Source organism: Pseudochaenichthys georgianus, chromosome 13 (assembly GCF_902827115.2).
Source record: "Pseudochaenichthys georgianus chromosome 13, fPseGeo1.2, whole genome shotgun sequence".
NCBI lineage: Eukaryota > Metazoa > Chordata > Actinopteri > Perciformes > Channichthyidae > Pseudochaenichthys > Pseudochaenichthys georgianus.
In genome coordinates, this window is record NC_047515.1 from 36,652,178 (window position 1) to 36,676,377 (window position 24,200).

Here is a 24,200-nt window from a genome sequence, read left to right on the forward strand (position 1 = left end):
TTTGTTTTTGTAAAATAGGTCAAATAATATTGTCACCTAAAATCCCTGTGTTCCCTTTTTACCAACACTCCATTGGACTCCTTTGTTTACTTCTTGATCAAAGTGACATCACTATGCAACACTTGGGCTTCTATTGGCCAGTGCACCAACACATTGTACGTGATAGGCTAAGGGGCGGGACATCTCTAAGCAGTTGACTAATCACAACAGAGCCGGCCAGCTAACCAATCAGAGCAGACTGGGCTCTGGTTTCAGACAGAGGGCAGGGGGTCCGCGGGGTCTTAAAAAGTATTAAAAGTTGATAAATCAATTTAGCGAAAATGAAGGCTATTAAAAGTATTAAAGGGCATTTTCCAAGGTATTACATTTTGTAGCTTGTTTTCAAGAAGTATATAAATGGTCCAAAGAGGTTGTATTCTACAGTCTGCCTGAATGTAATCATGGCGTAGGTGTGTAGTGTGATTCTAGTTTATTGATGGCATCCCGTTGGGTTTGACGTCATCTGAACAGGACATCGCACGCTCACTGCTCGTCCGTTTACGCCGGTTGTTAAACAACATCGTTATGGGGAAATGCAAGTTTGCGTCCAAATGGTTGGCAGATAAGGAGGAAGGGCAATCAATACTGTATATAGTGAATGTGAGGTAAAGTGTGTCGCCAATGTAACTCGAAGTGGCGATGAGGTCTTAAAATGTGTGGAAAGGGTCTTAAAAAAGGTCGTAAAAGGGATTACATTGACTTCAGGATTCCTGCATATACCCTGGAGGGTTAAAGAGGTGCTGCAGCACAGGCAGTATGAGAAAAATAAAGACCTTTTTGAACATTAAAACATGCAGACATGTCAGCAGATTAAAGTCATAGTAGAGGCACAAAATACATCTAAGTCGTCTAAGTAAAAAGAACAATATTGGCTTCCATAATTTAGTGAGGTAGAAGTAGCATGAAATGGTACTCAAGTACAGGTCTTGGTTAAATGTACTATGGTCCACCTGTGCCTAAAGGAAGAGATGGAGTTACGGTCTGATGCTTCCTGCAGCTTTTAGTTAGTTTCCTTGTTGAACTAATGCTTTTGACTCCTGAGCTGGAGTTTCACTTTTTCTCCTCTAACTGAAAAGACAAGCCACTCATTTGTCTCTGCCCAATGCTTTAGGAAAAGAACGAAGGGGAAGAAGAAGAGGCCTTATGTTCTTTCTGCTTCACTTGTCTCTGTCCTACTTCTGCCTTTTTAAATTCTTAATGACCATCGAGTGTGGCAGGGAACTCTTGGACTCTGCAAGCTGCCAAGTCTTAAAATAACCCCAGAAACGAACGAGCAGTTATACTAAATCTGTTCCCCAATTCCTCTCCCTTCATTTCCTTTCCACCACTCCAATTTGATTTAAATGACTAAGCCTCAAACTGTGTGGCGTTTAGGAACCCACTGGGCATGGACTATGAATTTCTGACATTACATCAAATTCCTGGCTCTCTCCTCCCTGGGAAGTTGTTCAATGAGATGTTTCGACTCCACGGTCTCCGGTGGGACGGCACAAGCTCGGACAGATTCATCATTCCTCATAATGAGGGGCTTAATTTGAACACCTTGCTCTTTTGGGTTCATTTGCGAAGCTACTCTCCTGCTGCTTGGCCCACAAAAGCAGAGTGGATCTGGGTCGCCTTTTTACGTATCGCGAACACATCACGTGGATCCCCCCGCCCTTGCAGCCGTTGAGCGATTAGCATAAGAGAAACCAAGCCAACAAGCCCAGTCCCTCTGGTCTTAGCGCTCCGGTCAAAAAGTGGTGAGAGTTGCTGAGCCAGATGAAGCAACCGAAGCCAAAACTTCAATCATCGCATTATGCCAGCCGTGCTTATGAATCAGCCACTACAGATTAACAAACTAAGAAGCTTTCGGGATCCACAATATTGATTTTCTCGTTCACGTCCTCAGGCCTTGGAATAACAGATGACATGTAAACGGATTACGTAATAAGGATACCAAAACTACGTAATCACATTACTTCAGAAAAATGTAACTCTTAAAAAAAAATGGTTTATTGTGTCCCAACGACTGGAAGTACGTGGACTTTACCAATAACCAGTCTTTAAACACTGCCAGTGCCCATACTGTGTTCCCGTTGGTGTTTACTTCCTGTCTGTCTTCTTCTGATGATTTCTTTGACCTCCAGCTCCTCTGGCTTTTAACCTTTTTCCTTCTCTTGTTCTCTTTTTCTTTTCTATACTGGGAACAGTTTAGCCGTCATGAATCCAAAATATCCCGCTCTCTACAAATATAGAATTTCATATTTCTAAAGTCTGATGGAGGATACTAATGTTTGTTGTCCAAAACAGACGTTAAATGGACATGACTGCAGATATAGTGTCTAATCGGAGCGTCCTTAGCAACGTTCTGTAAAACTATCAGACCTCTAGAATGTCAAAATTGACCAATCAGGATTGAGTATTAAACCTTTTGCGCCTTTTTTTGTTAAAATGTGCTAATGACTGATCATTGGCTGCCTCTCAACCAGCGTTTCCGCCAGGGGGGCGTCTTGGCGTGATTTGACGCCCTTATTCGGCTCGGAACGTCCTGAACTCGAGCCGAGGGCGCCCACAAAAAAAAAAATTCAAGAAAAGATCGAGAGTTTCTATCGCTTGAAATGACGAAAAGGCAAAAGGACAAGGACATCCCTCAGTTGGAGGGGCAAAGGAGTCTGGTGGGATTCTTATCGCCGCCAGCAAAGCGCGTTCCTGTGACGAAAAAAACAAAAACACTGCCGCATCTTCCAAGGACCATGCCAGGAGGGGTCTTACCCTGTTGGCAGGAAGATGTAAAGAGATAGTATAAGGGACGGCTCAATTCAAAATCCAAGTCACGTGACACGACGTGACTTGGAAATAAGCCTTTTGCCCAAAAGAAGATTTGAAATCCTTCAATTGAACTGAAATCTCTATTTTCTGTTCATTGTTGAACAAACAGAGCTTGCTGTAAAAACAAGTGTTGGTATCTCAACTCATTGGCGGATACTGCGATTTAATCGGAATACAGATGCTCATTCTCACAATGATTAAATGTTCTTTAACCCACTGCACAGCTTCTGTAAATCAGCCCGCAGATTGGACCGCCCGATCACTGGGAACTCCCTCGTCTATTTACCGGCCTTCTGCTTAGTTTCTTGCTCGATTCATCATCGCAACGCGCTCTTCGGCAGCGCACTGCACAATCCCAAAGTGAGGAAACCAATCCCCAGAGATTGGCGTCACCCGCACTAATGAAAGCAACACAGACAAATGTAATCTCGCCAATTTCAAGGCTCATTAAGTCGGGTAACACACTGAAGTTTGAAGAAATAATTTGAAGAGGAGCTGTGATGTATTTCTTCTCCATCCTCTCCCTCCTCCCTTCCCTTGCTTTGAATCAAAGTCTTTTTTTTACCAAAGCAGCAGCTGTATTAACATAAAAAACTAATGATTTTTTATTCCAGACATCAGTTGTAGCTTTCAGCCTTTTCTGGGACATGAAGGCATTAGTACTTTTTGCTTGATTTCGCCCGCATTATGTGAGCAGAGAGTTTTTACTGCAGCATTGCAAAAATCCCCCCAAAATAAAATGTTAGATCAAAGAAAAAAAAAGAGACGTTTGTGAGTCAGTGTGAGTGGTTTGTGAGTCAGTGTGAGCGGTTTGATCACAGCTTTTCTGTGGACGGCGCCTTGGTTGCATGACAGCTGGCCTGCTTTTCGCTTAGACTCATAACTTTACCAAAAGCCTTTAACCTCAGAGGAATACAAAGGAAGTAACCCAGTGTGTGTCTCACATACTGACAAGGCTCTGTGTGGAGGTGCCTGCAGAAAGACAACAGTGGCTGCAACTGCAAACATATAGTTAAAACAGAAAGTGTTTGCATTTTCTTAAACGTCAGGACCTGACAGCGGTCCGCCTCAGCAGAGTGTCACCTCAGGACTCCAGCCTGCCACACAGGAAGTGGAAAGTGTGCAGCTGAGTTTCTCTGGTTCGCCGGGCAATACTGAGCCATTGTCCGAGTGTCGCCAGTCAAACAGCTGACGTCCATGTCAAGCACATTAACTGTGGTTGCTGTCTCCTTGCTGACTCGCGCTTCTTGCCTCCTCTGCGGAGCAACACCCCGTCTGAATCTGACTTCTAGGTGGTAAAAGATACCAATGAACGCATTTTAACGGAGACCAAAAGTAGCCTTTGTGTTAAAACAATGTATTATTCCTTTAATATAAACGTAGATGTATTTTTGTTAACCGACCTGGAAGTTAGCATCTCATGTTCTCCCTCGACAAAAATCCAATGGGATTTCTCCATTAGATTTTGGTTTATTAAAGAAAAGAATCTCTGTGGCAAACAATCGTTTATGATAATTAATTGTTTGTTCAGCAGGATAATCTCCACAAATGTTTAGACACCACTTTATGATTTTTGAAGTAAAAAGCTAACGTTAACACTATAAAGGAAATACAGCACATTGAGAAACCATTGACTTAGAAACAAGGGAACATGAAAGGGTAAAATGCCGACTAATCTCCAGGTCTTAGAACTCATTCCTGCACCTCTCTTTTAGCTGAACAGACAGTGGAAAATGCTTGAGAGCTCTATAGCATAGCAAGCATTAGTAACAGTAAATAGCATCACTGCAGGGGTGCATTGTGACCTAGGATCTTAGATGCATTTCAACCTTAATTCCTGCTTTTATTTGCCTTTCAAATAGTTTTCTTTATGTTCTAATTACTGTGGTCGGATAACTGTCTGTCTAATCAGAGGAGATATGTCCCAGGGAGAGGCAGTAATTATGTTTCATGGTAATTACTGACCTCTGTGCTGCACTGCAACAGTACGATCCGCCCACTTCCTCTTCACTTTTACCCAGATGTGAACTGGCTGCCCAACAAAGGGAAGAAAATCCTAAAAAAATATGCAGCAGTGAGTTATTGACCCAGCACTGATTTGGCAGGGTTTCAGTATGCCTTGTAGCTTTTTATGACAGTATGGTTTATGTAACTGCCATTGGAGCTCATACAGATGAGTGGTCTGCGCACAACTCTTGTAGTAAAGAGCACACACACTCACACACACTCCCACTGCCTGCACGGTGAGGATGAGCAGGCTGATATCTGAAGACCTGAAGAGGCAGGATGAGAGTGAGGTTAGAGGATCAAAAGGGAAACTGTGTTTCACCGTGCAGGAATTCAGCAGAGCAGCTTCCTCCATACTGAAGTTACGCTACATTCAAGAACATATTGTCTTCAGTGATTTTAATTAGTGTGTTGTATGCTGCTTGCTTGTATCTATTCTTAGTATTTGTCCTTGTTGATGTTGCAAATGGAGCTGCTGTGAAACATTTCAGACTTGATCTGATAATGAAGTATTATCGTAACCAATTATTTAGAATCGTATGGTATTGTGTTGGGTCATTTCGTAATCAAGCGTGTAGTATAAAATAGTATCGTATCATATTGAATTGAAACGTATTGTATCGTATGGCATCATATTTTATTGAATCCCATCGTATCAAATCTTATCCACATGGTGACCTCTCATAGAATTCATGTATCACACACGACTACAGTAAATACACCTTGTTTTGCCAGCAGCCAGTTAGCTTAGCATGAGTAATGGATAACTCAAACTGCCTATCAGAACACGTCTGTTGAATCGATGCACTAGTGAGGGTCTTCTCATCTAAGCGAAACACATATTTCCACTAGGTTAAACCAGTGGTTCTCAAATGGGGGTATACGTGGACCCCTAGGGGTTCGTTGGAGTACTGCAGGGGGTATGTGAGATTTATGTTATGTTAATGAAAAAAAAAAACATAAGTAATGCATTTAAACAAACTGCTAATAGTAGATTAACTACTTTATTCAAAGGTTTACAGAAACTCTGGATAATAAAATGGGAAAAATAAACGGGGTGCGACCTTTTCCTCTCACTCTCCTGACAGCCCCAGTCTCGTGCAGCTCGCTGAACCTGTAATAAGTGACCCGACAGTAAAGAATACATATATTTATAACTAGTTTAGCTAGTTCCAGAGTAGATAAACTAGCTAAGTGTGTTAGGTCTAACTCTTAGTGTATTTTGCTCCGCTCAACGGTCCGTCACAGCGGACGGAGCTGTGATCATGCAGAGCTGCGTGTTCTCCGTCAGCAGCAGCTAATCTGATCCCTCTCTCGCGTCCGGTTAGACTTCACTCGCGTTTATGTCCAAATCTATCAGATCTAGCTAGTTCTAGTTAATTATTTGACTGCCTGCTTATCAAAGGACACCTAAACAATAAGCGTTGCTTGGCAACGGCGTGTGGCCGCAAAGTATAGCGCAGCATTATGCACATGTTTTATATGAGGGGTCAAAATCCCATGCTCATAAAATGCTCATATATTTTTTCTCTTCATTCTCCACGCCCCAAAATAAATAAATATACCAATTTTAGGAAAAGTAAGGAAGTTTGAGAAGTGTGGGTTTTATATTGACAGAGTTATACATATTTCAAAACGCGAAGTGTAATAACTGCAGTTGCCTCCCTGTCAGAATGACAAAGGTCCTCAGTGAAGCTCAAGCCCATGTTTCACTACATTGTAAGTACAACTTATTAAAAAGATCAGTTCAATGCAACTAATGTCGCCTGAGTGTTATTGCATGATGTTAAAATTAGTTTGCCATGAATTAGTGATGGATTGTAAACATTTTAAATGTAGCATTTAAGTGCTTCTCAGTTACACGGTTGTTGTTTTAATGAATCAGACACTGATGGTGCAGCACTGTGCTGTACCTCTTTATATAGGCCTTTTTTCCTTAACACATTGTTTTTGCGCGGATCAGGGGGTACTTGGCTGAATCTTCTTTTCAAAGGGGGCACATTATTGAAAAAAGTTTGAGAACCACTCGGTTAAACCATACCTTTACAATACATGTATTTGATGAGTACACATGCATGCAAACACAATGAATCTATCTTGGTTATTTTGTGCATGTCAGTAAATTAAAGTCAAAAGACATTATAAATACAGTAAATTATTTTAAAGAAAATTGGGGAAACATAAATATATCCGTTCTTAATGTAAAAGAGCATACAGCTCCTCCTGTGGGTTTTTATCAAGGTGTAACCACATTGACAGTTGAGAGTGCAGACCTGATATTTGAATGCACATTCATCTTGACAGCCATTGAATTAGAAATCTTCTGAACACCTGGAATTTAATGAGCGTCATCTTCGATAATCCCAAACTCGAAGCGCTTGCCTCGGGCGTCTCCTTCTGCAACCGAGTTAGGATGTGAGCGATGGAAATAAAGACTCGCTCTCAGCAGAATGAAAGGAGGAGGATGTTTTTATCTCCCCCAACGGATGTGCCCTATCTGAGATTAAACATATTTACATCAGGCTCAGGTTCAGGTTCAGGTTATTTATTTGTACCCGTAGGTAGATTCTGTTTGCAGAGAAAAAGACAAGGGTTCCATCCTGACACTAAAAACAAACACAAACAACAGACACATCTCTAATAAAGGACTAGTAAAAGTACAAGTATACCCTGCTCAACCAAATTTCAAAATATTTAAAAAACATTTTAAGAAGGAAAACACTAGTACAAACATGGACATTCAAAATTCACAATTAAATAAATAAATAAAGATAGGCATCTGTGTGACGCTCCTATGATGTGTTGATTTGTGCAATAGCTGCTGGGATAAAACTGTTTTTATACCGCTTCGTTCTACTCCTTGGGACAAGTAACCTCCGGCCCGAAGGAAGAAGCTTGAATCCTGAGTGCAGAGGGTGGTGGGAGTCATCGTCTCATATGGAGCTGGATAACCGCTGTAACTGCCTGAGGTACAGGGTCTCCAGGTTTAGCTGTGGCTCACCAATCAGCCTGCTGGACCACTTTACGATCTGACTCGGAGAGTTTCTGCTCTTTAACGTCAGGTTCCCAAACCATGACATTAGTGAAAGAGACAGAATTGACTCGATAAAAGCACGATAAAACATAATCATCATGGTTTTGTCAATGTTAAAATAGGACAATTTCCTAAGACAGTACAAACGCTGGTGCCCCCTTTTCCTCTGTTTGTGTGTGTGTGCCTATATTCATGTCTGCATGCATATGTGTGTGTTTCTATATGTGTGTGTCTGTGTGTTTATGTGTTCTCCTTGAAGTATCCTAATTGAAAGCCTGGAGGCACAATATGTGATGCAGCCACTCTAGAGTTTGCTGGCAGTATGCAGTAGCTGTTTGTGTGTGTATTTCACCTAAAGGCAAACACACACACACACACACACACACACACACACACACACACACACACATACACATCAAAACACTGCTTGTTGACCTTGTGTCCCTCTGAGTCGGCTAATGATTATTGAGACGCACAATATGAATCTCTGTGTTCTGCATCTCCCTCATCAGCGTCACCTAATTGCTGTTTTTCCCTCGCTTGATTGGGTCCTCATCTTTTTCTTTGTGTAAACCCAGATGTAACCAGAGGGGTGTGTGTGTGTGTGTGTGTGTGTGTGTGTGTGTGTGTGTGTGTGTGTGTGTGTGTGTGTGTGTGTGTGTGTGTGTGTGTGTGTGTGTGTGTGTGTGTGTGTGTGTGTGTGTGTGTGTGTGTGTGTGTGTGTGTGTGTGTGTGTGTGTGTGTGTGTTATCTGCAGAGTGAGGATAGCCTCTTTCCCCCCCCTCGGTAATCTCACTCAGGAGCCGATGTTATTGCAGTTTAGGAGCTGCTCGGCTGTAATGGTTCCTCCTCCCTCCGCTGCCCTCGGTGATGTTGTGCTTATAGTTTCTCATCACCTCTGCTCTGAGCCGAGCTCTCGCGCCATAAACAAAATGACCCCAAGTCACTTCTTGTTTATTTGTTGAAGCCAAGTTGGGGCCTGTTGAACCCCGCGGAGACATACTTTTTTTCTTGAAGTTGGAGAAGATTAGATTTTCCCTGAACCTCTCTTCAAATGCATTTTGGGAAAACATGGGGCTCACTTTTCCACTTTGTGAAGAGGATAAATGTCTCCGTCATTCCTGATTAAAGTTTAGCTACCAAGACATGAGGCACAATGCTTCAGTTCTAACGGACATTCAAACATATTGTATGACTAACATACAATGGGCCAACAAATCAGTACTACTACTATAACAACATCAATTATATGAATTCAGACGATGCAATTCGTCACATTTTGGCCTTTGAATTGTTGTACAACACCACACACTTGCCTCTGTGCTGCTTCATAACACATCTTAAAAAGGACATATTCTGCTCATGTTCAGGTCCAGTGACATGTCTCCATGCTTTAATGTTCAAAAAGCTTTTTATCTTTCTCATACTGCCTGTCTTTTCACCCTCTGTCTGAAATCTGAGACCATTTACATAAAACCTAAATAACACACATAAATGATGAACAGAAGTATGCCGTGGTATTTACTAAGAACTAAAATAAGAGAAAGGTTCAGGTATGAATTTATCAGAGATCCGAACATGAGGTCCATAAAAAGTAAACCACGCGTTTTTTTTAATGCCCCTGAATCTTCTCGCCCGTGGGAATGCAGGGCTCTCCAACACGTCGATCGCGAGCTACCGGTAGCTCGCGGGCAGCTTTTCAGTAGCTCGCGGCTCGATTATCGATTATAGCGTTGTAAGCTTGTTTCTTGATGTTTCGGCCGCGGCTGGACAATAACGTTTTTTGATTTTAGAATTACACGAATATCAAATTGGCCGGTGACGCAGAGATCAAGGAACATACGTGACAGCGGCACAGCGACACCACACACGGAGCAGTCTGCTTTCTCCACCAACAGCAGTCCAGAACCAACAGCAGAATGCCCCGCTCTGAATCAGTCTGTGTCGCTGCGGCTCAGGGACACACAGGGAGGGATTTGTGTTTTTTGAAAAACACTCGTTATCGTCATGTCAGGTTTTTGGTGGATTTAATCAAGTCTTGGATTGCGTATGAATGTCCTCTTGCTATTTTCAGTTCATAAATACTTGTGTAAAGTTTGTGAAGGCAGGAGGAAAGCTTCCGCGATCACTGTCTCCTCTCCGTTCCTCCAAACCCCGCCCCCTCCCTGGAAATAATGAGTGACAGGCTGACAGTGACTGAACATTTAAATGACTGATTGAACCTAAGTGGGTACACTTCAGCATACACCTCTATGGTGGACTCCATGCAGCGCCATTCATCTCACTGACTGTAAAAAAGAGTGAATGCACTTATTTGACCATAAGTGCATACGATGCTTGTCAGGTGGTGATTAAGGACATTTATGTGAATTCTCAGTGACTTACTTAGGCCTACTATGAGGGCCATAATAATATGTGAGACATTTTCGTTTTCTTGGACCTTGATGTGAAGTTAAGATTTGTGATAAGCTTTAGGTTTTGCAATTTCACACGTGTACAAAAGTATAGCTTAATTCAACTGCGGGCTATGAATAAATGTAAGTGATGTGATGGAAGCAGCTCTTGGCCACTTTCATTTTTTTAAAGTAGCTCTCAGATGAAGAAAGGTTGGAGACCCCTGGTTTAAATGATGCAAAGCCCATACATACCTTTCAGCTGGTTTCTGCGTGTAATCCAATATTTATATATTTTTTGCAACAGGGCTGCAATGTTTCTTTAACATTATATCTGAAAAGGCAAAGATGATATGAGCTTGAGGAGGAGTTTTGTTTATGAAGAGAGTTGATGTAGTGCAGTGTGGAGAAACTGGTTTCCTCTCTCACACTCGGAGACGAGGCACAGGATTAGGAGGAAACAGATTACATGTAACAGGTCATTATTAGGATACAAAAAAGGTTACTTGTATTCCCTTACAGTTACATACAAAAGACGTAATCAGAGTACTGTTACATTTCTAATAATTGAGGATTACTAGCAGGATTACAATGTTAGTCAAACTAAAAATAAAATATCAGATTGTATTTCTTCTCTGTAAACTGTTCTGTTTAGGCTAATACTTTAAGTGTGAATCTATACTGCCTATTGCTTCATTTATTATGTTTTTATTCAGTAGGCGAACCTATATGTTCATAAAATAGTGTGTGTGTGTGTGTGTGTGTGTGTGTGAGCTTAACCGCGTGTATTATATACTATACTAAAACGGAGCATTTTCTGTCAGCTCAGATTTTATTTCTGCTTTTTTAAACTGTAGTGTGTGCTCATGTGTTTCATGGGGTATAGGCTACTGCCTGAATATGCTTCATGAAAGAACACATCTTATTGATATTTATTTTCTCTTGTATGTTTTGCCTTGCATTTGATAATGAAGTGATCCAAAAGTAACGGAAAAGGAAATTCTTGAAGTAAGCCTCCCGACCCTGAGCTTCCACGTTGTAAAGCAGGCAGCAGTTCATTTCATGGCCATTACACGAGTCTGATACAGAGCCTGAGCTCTTCTCTTTGAACTGGGATTAGTTACAGGGAGGAACAAAACTGTGCTCTTATCTGGCTGCCTGATATTTGTTTGGAGCTGCAGGGGGCAGGAAGAGAGCTCAGCTGTGTGACTGTAATGTGAAACCACAAAGCAGGTTGATAACTTTTTCCTGACAGACGAATAAGAAAAGACAGCACGGGTATCATTCTGACATGTTCGACAGGTGAGGTGTCGTATGAGTTAAATTTAACGTGTTTTTTCTGGATTTCATCAAAGAATAACCTTAAATTAGACATTTCTCTCCAAAAGGCAGGGTTGTTTTGAGCTTGCAGGAACCCCCCCCCCCTCCTCTCTCGCCGTGCATCAAAGCGCTGTTTGAAATTCATTGAAAGCATTGGATTAATAATGCAGAACGAGAGAGGCTCAGAAAAAGAGGACACAGAGCACGATGCCTTCTCGACTCTTGGGCTATAAGAGCACGGAAACCATTCTGACCAAACGGGGAACCTTGGCACAGGCTTTTTCTGTGAAAGTAGCCGGAGCAAAGTCTCCAGATACACTCTATCTTAATGAAAACAATTCTCTTTGCCAATATTTGCTAAAGCGCCAACTTCCCAGTGCGTCACTTTTACATTTCTTCAAGATGGAATAATAAAAAATCAGTCCGTATGACATTTTGTTCAAAATACAAGCTATTTTCTTTTGCATATTTCACTGCAAAGACAAACAAGTGCATGGACACTATAGGAAGTATTACCCAAGTGCACCTGCTCCTATAGAGTGGTGCAGGAATGAGTCCTAAAAAAACGTAAATGACTGAGTAAATGATTCAGCATAGGGCTGCTCGATTATGGCAAAAATCATAATCTCGATTATTTGGGTCAATAATTGATATCACGATTATTAAAAACGATTATCGAAAACATCCATTTATTGAAAAAAAACTGTTGATTACCCTGAACTTTAAATATAATTCAACTGAAAAACCAATAAAAAAAAAATAAAGATAATAATAATAATCGTTTTATTTCGATTATGTTGTTTTCATAATCGTTGCGAGCCAACATTTTATTGCGATTAAAATACGATTAATTGAGCAGCCCTAACTCGGCATAGAAGCCTGAAATAAGGTCTGTGGTTAACACAAGCTGAAGATATTTTGACGGTTTGTTCTACAACATAAAATACGTCAGTAAATACCCCGCTGGTGAATTTACAAACTGCGTCTTAAGTGTCTACTAAACGTCATCACGCCCAACGTTAGCCGGCTTTAGCTTAGCGGTGGTGACGTTAAGACCCTGCTGTAATATCCTTTATAGCCTAACTGTGTTGGACATTTGAATTCCCTTAAGAGAAACTGATAAATGATTAATAAACAAGTGTTTCTTTTGTTATATTTAATGAAGCAATAAAGAAAGTCCAAATACAATAGTAGAAACAGAGCAACTTCATCCTCAGAGGATAAAGAGGTTCGCACCCCGCACACAGCTCAGTCACACCATATGCTATAAAGAAAGCATCCTGCTAATCCGACCCATAACTTCTCTATGACATTATCTAAACATTCCCAACAGTAAATCATGAAACCCTCCAGTCCTTATCCATTAGCTAATCCACATTTTACACTTGTGGAATGTCCATTCTAAACATACAGCTCTGACAAAATGGAGACCGCTCCAAATTATTCTTAAATCTCAATCTCTACATCTATGGCAGCCATAACATCTCAGTGTCTGTTGAAATCCAACACAGAGGAACGTTGTCAGTAGTTTATAGAATACAAATAAAACAAATGTTAATTCTGCTCAAACACATACCCATAAATAGTAACACCAGAGAAACTGATAATGCTGTAGTGGTCTCCAGAGGTGTATGTCTATTTTTCACACATATGAGATACAAACAAATTGAACAGAGTAAAAGGCAATCAGAGTATAAAACATAATATATATGATTATAAATGATTATATGATCATTCGACATCAACGCTTTTTACTTAAAAAATCATATAGACGTTAATAAGTGGAGATTATCTTGCTGAACAAAACATGTGAGTATCATAAATGTTTATATGTGTAAAGACTATTTTCTGCAATATAACAAAATCCAATGGAAAAATCCCATTGGCTATTTGTCACAGGAGCCCTTGTGATGCTGCCTTCAGGGTCGGCCTACAAAAATACGTCATCACTGTCCCACTCTATTCTCTCTGGAGATCAGACAATCCGCCTCTTCTCAACCAACCTCTTCTGTATCTCTTTTCTTCATAAACTTCTCGGTTGCAAGTGTCTTTTCTCACATTGTTGACACCGTGTGGGAACCAGAGAGGCTTTTTATGAGTGAAATGTCTTGTAATGTGTTGCCCTCTCTCACCAATTACCAGAGGTGGGACCAAGTCATTGTTTTGCAAGTCCGAGTCAAGTCTCAAGTCTTTGCGCTCAAGTCCGAGTCAGGATGGGCAAGTTCAAGTCAAGTCCAAGTCCTAAACTTTGACAAAACGAGTCTTAAACAAGTCAGTATTTGCTTTTCACCAAATGTAATGACATCGATTAACAGAATAATTCTTAATAATAAAACTGCCCTTTATTAGTCACATTAATAATTTAATAATCCATTTTCTCTCTGCTGGTGAAGTAACGTGTTTTTCTATTTGAAGAGGGATCAGTAAGGTAAGGCTACCGTGACAGTTTGATTCAGAAGGAGTTTAATTGATAAGATCCCTGATGTTGAGGTGACCAGAATGTTTATTTCCACTGTGTACATGTTATGAGGGACCCACAATCTATCTTTATGTAAGGGATAATGCAGTGCAGCGAGGCGGTCTCTATGGGGAAGAGAACACCCAAATCTAAATCCCAGGTGGTACTTTAAGTATATTTTGATGCAAATACTTTTGTACTTTTACTTGTAACATTTTGAATGCAGGACTTTTTATTGTAACTGCGTATTCCTACACTCTGATACTTTTACTTAAGTACAAGATCTGAACTTCCCCCACCTCTGACAGTAAATCCTGAGTGGTTACCAAAAAAAACCTGCTCTGAAGGTTATTTTCATTTTACAAATCCTGCACTCAGCTTTGCTTTCTCCAATATCTCTGAAAAGCAGCCAGCTTCTTTTTTCGGTTTTCGCTAATTTCTTTACTTTTTCCGACGCACTTGCATTTAAATCCGTTACCCCGTCGCTCTGTGCAGCTGGCCTGTACCACTACACCTGCTGTGCCCCCCACCCTTCTTTCACATAATGGTATGATCATAGTGTGTCCTCGAATATGATTGGCCGCATGGTGGCCCAGCTAAATAAAGACCCGCCCCTGCCTGCAAGGATTCTCACTCAGCAAGGGTTGGAGCGGCTGAAGATTCTGCTCTCCCCGACGGGAGTCTGCTCTTCTAGCGGCATCTCGCGATCGGCGTGTTGGAGACCCCTGAATTAAATTATCAAGTCACCTCAAGTCAGAAGGCTCAAGTCCAAGTCAAGTTCCGAGTCATTGGTGTTCAAGTCGAGTCGCAAGTGTTTTGTGATTTTGTCAAGTCGAGTCTCAAGTCATCAAATTGGTGACTCGAGTCTGACTCGAGTCCAAGTCATGTGACTCGAGTCCACAACTCTGCCAATTACTAGTTTAATGTCCAAACCAAGCAAACGTTTCCATTCCCCGACAGCAATGTAATGGGATGAGTACAGAAATCCCAAAACCTTTTTTCCTAGAAGTCTCAAAGTAAATGAGGTGAATATGTATGGAATTTGTTGCAAACCAGTGTTCAGCTAAAAAGCTGATGGCGTCAAATGATCCTGCTGCTCCTCCATATCAGCCCATTGCTAATTAATTCTGCGTTGGCTCTCCCAGTTATAATTGATGTCCCCAGGCCGGTGTTTGGACCGCCTCGGTGGCCCATTTATCTTCAGAGCCACAATCCGTGGGATTCAGCGGAGAGGACGATCGCAAGAACTCTAAAGCCCCACACTCTGTCACTGCCACAAACTCAGCACAGACATCCAGCATGTGCACACAATTTAAATGAGACTCTGTGGGAATGAAAACTCCCAGAAAGTGAGTTAAAATTGACATTGTTAATTAAATGTTTTGTCATGTTTGTGATTTCGGTCAAAGGTGGAGGAGTTTGAAGGCTTGATGCACAATCAATGTTTGTCAAGTCAAACCTGGCCGTGTGTGTGCACGCTCACATGCAATGATTAATGAAATGACAGTGTCACTCTCCTTATCATCGCCCTGCACAGTTTATTGATGGCTGCGAGACAAGCTGTACGTATGCACAAGCTGGGCGGGGGGGCTGTGATGATTATTTTATTCGGTATTGAATAAGGAAGAGGCGATGAAGAGAAGAGATCAGGATCAATACCTCCCTCGGCAGTTAACATGTAGCCTACTTATACAAGCATTGGCATTGGGAAGATAAATGACCAACTGCATGCTTCGCTCTGGAGGAGAAATAAAGAAACTAGAAGAAAGTAAGAAGCAATATTAAGCTTCCAGTGTATGCAGTCAAATATGTTTAGAGGCTTGAAATGCCTTTAAACTTAAACATAATAATTCTATAGTTTGGAAAATGTGCTGATTAGCTTTACTGCCTACATTCAGAAGAGTCCTTCCACAAATATCGAGATATATGATTAAGATGAAGCGATCTTACTTTAGAATAAATACTTGAAAAAAGGGAGTAACAGCTGGCTCAGTTTTAAAGGTTAAAAAGACCAGTTGGTTGTTTAATACAAGGTTGTGAGGTTTTTAATCAACATAGATGTCAGTTGATTCCTTTTTAAAGAGGACATATTATTATGATTTATGATACTTACACGTTTTGTTCAGCAGGATAATCACACCACATAAACACAATTTTACGATTTTTTTTTTAGGTAAAAAGTTAACGTTAGCCTATAAAGGAACTACAACACGGTTACCATCGCTTAGCTAATGGCAGCTAATGTTGGACCTGATAACCTGACGTTAACGTATTTACTGACGTTAAAACCTCTTCAGCTTGTGACTAGTATTTCAGACTAGCAATCATACCATTATGGTTGCTAGTGACACTAGCAACCAAAAACACACTCAGACACCCGTTGACTTCCACCCCAGGGGACAGGAAGTGGTAACACGTGGATTCTTTTCAAAATCAACTTTAATGTCCATTTGTCTGCGTGTTTGTACAGACAGAGAGATCGAAATAACGTTTCCAACAATCCCGAATACAAAATACAATATGTATACAAATATGTATAAATATGTATATCCTCTATATATACAATCAACAGACACATTTACGCATATGCACACATTAAGATAAAACAATCAATATATTCAAAATAACAGTTACTTCAATATGTTAGACTCATTCCCTTGATTGAGAATAATATTTGTGACAGTAATAGAGTGGCGAATCATTGTAAGAAAGCCTTTCCCCGCCACACAGTGTTAAACATTTTACATTCACAGATTTACAGATAGTTTCCTTTCAAATATATTGCTGAGCCAACATGCAAATGGAACTGGAGACTAATAAAAGGCGGCATAAAAATGCATCTTTCCAGCAGAACTCGAGTCCCCAGTGCCAGCGTAATGCCGTGTGCTTATTAATAAGGCGCTTACGATGTGATTTCTCACCACATCCCTTCCTCCTTAATGCCTCTCCTCGATCCATCTCTGCTCCCCTTTTTATTTACAGTCCTCTGGCTCCTTTATCATTCCCTGTGATATCTCCTGCTCTGCTGCATGTTAAAAGCAGGGCTATAATATGTTTCCACAAATACATTTTCCTAATCTGCTCATTGTGCTGGAGTGTCACTCCGGTTCTCCTCTCTAACACGGTATCTGCTCTTCCCTTTTTCACACCTCTAATGCTGTCAGCACCCGCTGAACCCTGCAGCCGCACAGGGATCACATGCAGTAGAGCCTTTTTTACTCAAGGACATTGTTAAATGTATCTCTAAATATTTATATTTTTAAAAGCATTAACCAATAACACCCTATTTTTGTTTTTATCATCAATTTGACATTCATATCAGACGGTGGACATGTAATTTTGAGGTGAAACTCTTGCTTAGGTGTACATTGACAAACTGGCAGATAATAAGTGTGAAACGTACATTAACACTACTGTGCGTCGTTCCTCTGCAGATCAGTTCCTATTTGCACTTTAATGAGGAAATCGTGTTTGTAAAAAAAGTGTGGAAAATATATGGCTTCAGGAAAATGAAAGTCGACATTTAGATAAATGTTGCTTCATAAGAGTATAATGATAACACAAAAAACACCTTTTGAATTGTATTCCTTGCTTTATCATCATTGTATTTGTATTGTATTCAGTCCTGTGTTTATGACTTCTGTTGGTTTGGGAGTTTTTTGTGTAGCACCTTTTGTTACCTTTTGTATATGAAAAAGTGTGATTTGATTAGTTATATCCGCCGTCTCTGTTGTGATTGGCTGACAGTTTAGCTATGTCCCACCCCCTTGTAGCGGCAGACAATAGGAGCGTGAGTGTTACATAGTGAGGTCACTATGTTACAGAAGTAAACAAAGGAGTCCAATGGGGGGGTTTCAGAGAGAAACTCCCTCTGGAGGAAAAACAGGGATTTTAGCCTCAAACCTATAAAACACACTACATGGAAGCATTTGACAGCTGACCATTTTAGTTTCCACTTTTTACCCTTCTTTACTCTTTGATATGACCACCACACGAAACCATAATGTTTGTGGGTCATTTCTGATAGGTCACTATGTTGCATGGTTGTATGTTTCTGACCTCTGTGTTGTCACCAAACAACACTTGGGGCATCGTTTCCCTCCTGGTCATATACTGTACATTGACTTTCAGTGTTTTTACTGTCACAGGGCCTAGGGGGTCTTCTGCCCGCCGCATGGGGTCAGAGCAGGACCCCCACGGGCTGAAGTGTGGCGGCTTCAGAGAGCATGCTGCAGATTAGGGTGACGCTTTTCGCCCAGAGTAGATGTCGGAGAAATCATGAGGACGAGGCGTAATTACTGAAGGACGCAGAGCAGTGTTGTGTTCACGTAGATACGATTGTTGGAAATCGTGTGGGTGGATTTTAATAACAAAAATAATGTCAAGTGAAAAGATATTAATTGCGATTTTTTTGTGTTTTTGTGTTGTAGAGACAAGGATCTGGAGCAGCTGCTGGCAACAACAAGACGTCTGGAGAGCAAGGTAAATACAAATCAGGGTCAAAGATCGACGGCGTTACAGCAGCAAAGGTTATGATAAAAAGGAGAACTAAAAAAACTAGACTGAAGACAACTTAGTAAAACGGGAATAAGTACACCGTGGTCAAAAATAAGTAGGAGTACTTAAGAAAGAGTGTGAACAGAGTAGGAGCCGGTGATGTTAACAAATGTATATACTTATAACAAATTACAGGTTTCTTTGCACATGAGCAGTGGAGTTTACAGGAAGTGGTTTTGCACAACAAGCGTACAGTATGGTCTGTATAGTCTGACTGCTGCACGAAGTATAACACTTGATAGAATATCATGATATCAAGTTTTTGTGTGATTAACAAATTGTTTAAAACTGCAACTTCAGCGGGTAACTGCTATTATCACGGGTGTCATTCATGCTGGATGTTGTGGAAAATAGCTTGCAGAACAAAATGTAATAAATGAGAACACTTGGAGAAGAATGTGCACAAGAGAACATTCTGTCCATTCAGGTGTATTTCTGGGGTCCAAGTGGTGTAATTTCTGAAACATATTATTCAAGTATCGGGGTCTTCTTCTCGAATGATGGGACAATGAAGCTTAAGATGGCCTGCAAAATCGTAGCGGTGGAAGCTTTACTGCAAAGAGCTGAGTAAAAAGGCAAAGCTCTCCATCTACCAGTCCATCTTCATTCCTTGACCCTCACCTGTGGTCATGAATGGGCGTTCATGACTGAAATAATAAGACCTCTGATACAAGTGTAAAAAACTAATTCTTAGGTATTCGCCAGTTAATCACAAATGAAGAAAACGTGTCCCTTTTTTATCTGCAAGGAGCCCAAATAGGACAAAGAGTCAGGCAGACTATTACACAATGTCATTGGAGATCGATGATCGGCGTCAATATGATGAATTAAAAAGCAATAAGGGATCGATTTCCTTCAATCTAACTGTGGACAGGTGTGGACACTTAAACTGGGATTTATTTGGCTTTTCAGAGTTTTATTCTTTAATGCAGCATCCAGTAGTGTCATGGTTCAAGACTAATGTTAACAACCTCTAAATAATACTGTAAACTTGGAACATATTAAAACAAACAGCAGGAAAACATACAGTATGATGAGAGGAAAGACGGACAGAGGATGATTGACGAGATGAGAGGCAGCCACAGTTTACAGTACATGTGGGCACAAGATGAGCTTTAAAAGGCACATGATTGACAGTAACATGGTCTGAAGGACAGCTGCCACCAGAGTTCACACACACACACACACACACACACACACACACACACACACACACACACACACACACACACACACACACACTGAACCTCAGGCCTTCCCATCAGCGCTCATCATGATCTGACCATGTCATGTGTAGGGTTGGGTATCGTTTGAATTTCCACGATTCTGATTCCGATTCCGATTCTACTTTTCGATTCCGGTTCTTAACGGTTCTCAATTCCGATTCTTTGAGGGGCAGGGTAAACAAATTATTAAGTTCTTGTTGAGAAAAACAAGCATATCTGCCTTCTCAGGCATACCGGGAAGAAATGTTTGAACATTTTAAAGCAAAATGCTTCAATCTGGTGTACTTTAAGCAGAATTACTAGAGACTAGATCTAGGGGGTACATAAACACCCATATGAAAAAGATCGGTTTACATTTCAATAATTAAATAAGTATGTGAGCATAACCAATAACCCATAGCCAATAACAAATACATGTAACGTATTTTATGTTTGTTGTTCATTCATATCTTATTTTACTATTTCATTTATGCATATTTTGTTATCTCCAGTTTAAAACGATGTGTCTGGTTTACAGTCCAATAGTATTCATTGGAATGATTTCAAACCTGTTTTATCCCAATAATTATAAAAGAGTGCCTTGGAAATATGTGTTTACATAAATTGTGATCATCAAACCGTTTGAGACCCACTGAGATAACTTAGACTAAAGTGAACTATCTAAACACTCAGAGTCCTTTACCTCACTGAGCTGTAGTCATCAGCCTCTCAGTCTGACTGGAGAGGACTCTCCCTCCACATCATTGTAGAAACATCTTCTTCTTCCGTTAGAGCAGCTAGCACCAGATGCTAATAACAACAGCGCTGGTACCGGTGCACCCTCCCTTTCTCCCTCGCTCGCTCCCACGCTCACTCGCACTTTGGCTGTGAGCTGCAGTTGCCAGATAAGCCAACATCCCCCATTTTCATCACTTGCAGCGCCCATCGTACAGGGCGAATGAAAAGTGTAACCGGGATGAAAAGGATGTTACATTTACTTAATTATGAATGTTTTTACATCAAGGCCGAACATTAGGATGAGCACCAATGGTCAAAACATTTTTTGTTTTCTCGGTACCCAACCCTACATGTAAGTGATGACATGGAGAATATTTCATAACATTTGAACTAGTTCATTTGTCGTTTCGTCCGTTTTTCTTCATCTCTGTCTTATGTAAAGCACTCAGGACTGTATGAATATAAAATGGTGTGTTTATTCTGAGCGTTGTTGGAGCAGAATCTCTGCTCCGCGCCGATCCTATATGAGTTTGTTTTAAAAGAAGGAAAACTCAAAACAACCAGGATAGGGGTTAAACAATAATCTGTTTTAATGATAAAAGGTAAGAGGGGTACGCCCACCCCTGCTCTGGTCCAAATGCCGGGAGAACATCATCATCTTGACGGCAGGAGGAAAAGAGACCGGACACAAGGACTCAACAGGAGATATTGTAAGAACAACGGGAGGAGCTGTGTGGATGGTCCTCCCATACAGGTCATCTATTGGCCCATATACAAACGATGGGCTTTCGTAGCGTATCAGCGCGAGCCAGCAGAGGACCCGGAAACAAGAGTCTCTTCGTTCGTAGCAAAACACATCTGGTGTCCGTTATCACGCATTCTTGCATAGACTTTCACACACACCCTTTTCTGCAACATTCCAGAGACTTGAGTTGTTGCTCACATCTTTCTCCAAATAATGGTTTTATTCCTCATATTTCCAACTCCCTTGTTACACAGACTATTATTATTGATACAAAGTAATTAAACACACACATACATTTTAGACATGTATTTTTCCAGCTACCTGGATTCCTCTTGAATCTCTTGACGAGCTGTTAAGTGCTGACTCAGCAGGTGAGTAACAGCAGGAGAGGACCAGCAGCTCCGTCCTGGGGGAAATAAAGATCTACACCGGGCGCATTACAAATCATGTTTATTGTTGAGCTATCTGTCATTAAATCTATCATAGCGAAGCAAATAAAGGCATCAACGTGAAAGCTGATATCTCCCCCGCGCTCACCTCCTCTAAATCAAATGGGTGATTTTCTGCGTTCTCCTGACTCAGCAACACTTCACACTTTGAGATGGAAGCATGAGCGGTTTTCACTTTATAATAAAGTGAGCCCTTTGCTTAATGCGATAATTAAAACCACAGTTTATTGATAGAAAGAGGAAATCTAGTAAGTGCAAGCCTTAAATTGAGCCTCCTATAAATCTACAGCGTTTGATTGTCTCAAAGTTTTCAACATGCATTGGCTTGGACTTTTCTTCAATGATCTACAGATTGCACAAATATAATAGAAAAGAATAACATAATATTCCTTTACTGTCATCTCGCCTGGTAAATTGAAATTTCACAGTTCATTTCAACATATCAAACAATAAATATTATAAATACATGCATTGACACACAAACATATACATTTATAGATACACATACAATAAATACAATTATAAAAAAAGACAGGAAGCGACTTTTTGCATTTTTGATCAGTTAATAAATTACGTTATTTCTGTAACTCTCGATGCAATGACTGGACCTGTTCTCTGTTTTTGTATTCAAGTTTGTCTGATTGTTCAAGTATCATAACGCTAATACTGCATGCATCTAACCAGTCCGATACAAAGTTACAAGAAGTGAGCGACCTTGCACAACGAGCTTTACTGACATGACTTATTGATTGCTCTTTTAGCCTCTTCGTCCTCCAGGGACCCGTGTTAGCTCTGCAGCTTCAGAAGAAAATGAAGGTTGACCTTCCTGTGGTTATGCCGGTGTTGCTGCTGTGACAGTGGAAATATAAGAGAACAAAAATGAAACAACAAAGGTGATACAAATGTTTTAGCTTTAAATGAAAGCAATCTAATATGGTTTCTTTTGTTTTTACCGTCTCAAAGATAAAAAAATACAGAATTGTTTTCATTGACTTTGTTTTATTGAATCAGAAGAAAAATATGTTTTGGATATGCAGCCGGACTGAGATGTAATTGTCTTGACGGAGTTTCTCTTTATAACCCTTAAAAAAAACGATTGCAACCAGTCAGGTGTTTTATTCTTTAATGCAGCATTGTGTTAGGGTTCAGGACTAATGTTAACAACCTCTAAATAATACTGTGAAGTTGGACCATATCTCAAAATGAAACCATCGACCAGCAAACATACAGTATGATGAGAGGAAAGACGGGCAGAGGATGATTGACGAGATGAGAGGCAGCGACAGTTTACAGTACATGTGGGCACAAGATGAGCTTTAAAAGGCACATGATTGACAGTAACATGGTCTGAAGGACAGCTGCCACCAGAGTTCATACACACACACACACACACACACACACACACACACACACACACACACACTTCAAAATAAAGAACTTTAGTTATTTTGAATCCAAATTGTGTAGCCATACGCCCTATGGAGCAGCTACACCATCAACATTATTCACCAGCACCAATTTATGGGCTCCAAATTACCTCGAGAAACACTCTGCTGCAGAAGACCAATTTCTCGAAGCCTGTAGGAATCAGGTCTGCCTTTCTATTCACTTATTAAAAAGAGGAGAGGAAAGTACACAACCTGCACACACACACACACACACACACACACACACACACACACACACACACACACACACAACACACACACACATACACACACACTGAACACACACACACATACAAACACACACACAGCAATCCTTTGTTGTCTGACCTTGACAATTAATTTGATGCCTGCAAAAACTGCTTTCCCAGCGTGTCTGAAGCATGCTGCCTCTCACTGTGGAGAGATTGGGAGAGCTCTTAGAGTGGGTGATGGGGGGAAGGGGGGGGGGGGTGTAACGCTGCTATTGACTCTCGCCCACTCTGCATACCCCCAGTACACACTCTTCACAGAAAACCTCTCACATGCTGAAGGACACACACACACACACACACGGATGCATTCACATTCACCAAATTGAACAGGTCGGACTGATAGCAGCTCGGACGGAGAGGCTGCAGTGTTTATTGGAGAGATAACAGCTTCAGATTAAATCAAGAGCACACAATTGAATCAACGTTTTCCCGCCTTTCTGCATCTTGCTGCTGAAACAAAATACAAACTGTCCTGCAGACTGTACTCAGAGGGTGTTGTGGTTTAATTTGTATTGAGAAGAGTTGGATGTTATTTAAAATAATTGCATCTGTAGTGTGAACATTTACAAGTATGTTTATTTAAATGTTACAGGAGGAAAAGTACGAGCAGGAAATGGACGGAGGGATGGATAATTGGATATAAAGAGGGATGGATAGTACAGCCATGTTTCCGTAAACCCCATTAAACATACAATCCAAATATTCCGCCGTTAGCTTGTCCATTATTAGCCAGTGACCTTTACAT

General features: G+C 40.8%; 1 protein-coding gene across 1 annotated transcript in view; it reads left to right on the top strand.

The window, feature by feature from the left end:
- The window catches only part of pcp4b (Purkinje cell protein 4b), a 74,484-nt gene that overhangs the window by 41,153 nt on the left and 9,131 nt on the right, over positions 1-24,200 (top strand). The window contains exon 2 of the mRNA XM_034096667.2: positions 18,493-18,544. Within this exon, the coding sequence (XP_033952558.1) occupies positions 18,493-18,544 (52 nt within the window). The remainder of the gene's footprint in view (positions 1-18,492; positions 18,545-24,200) is intronic.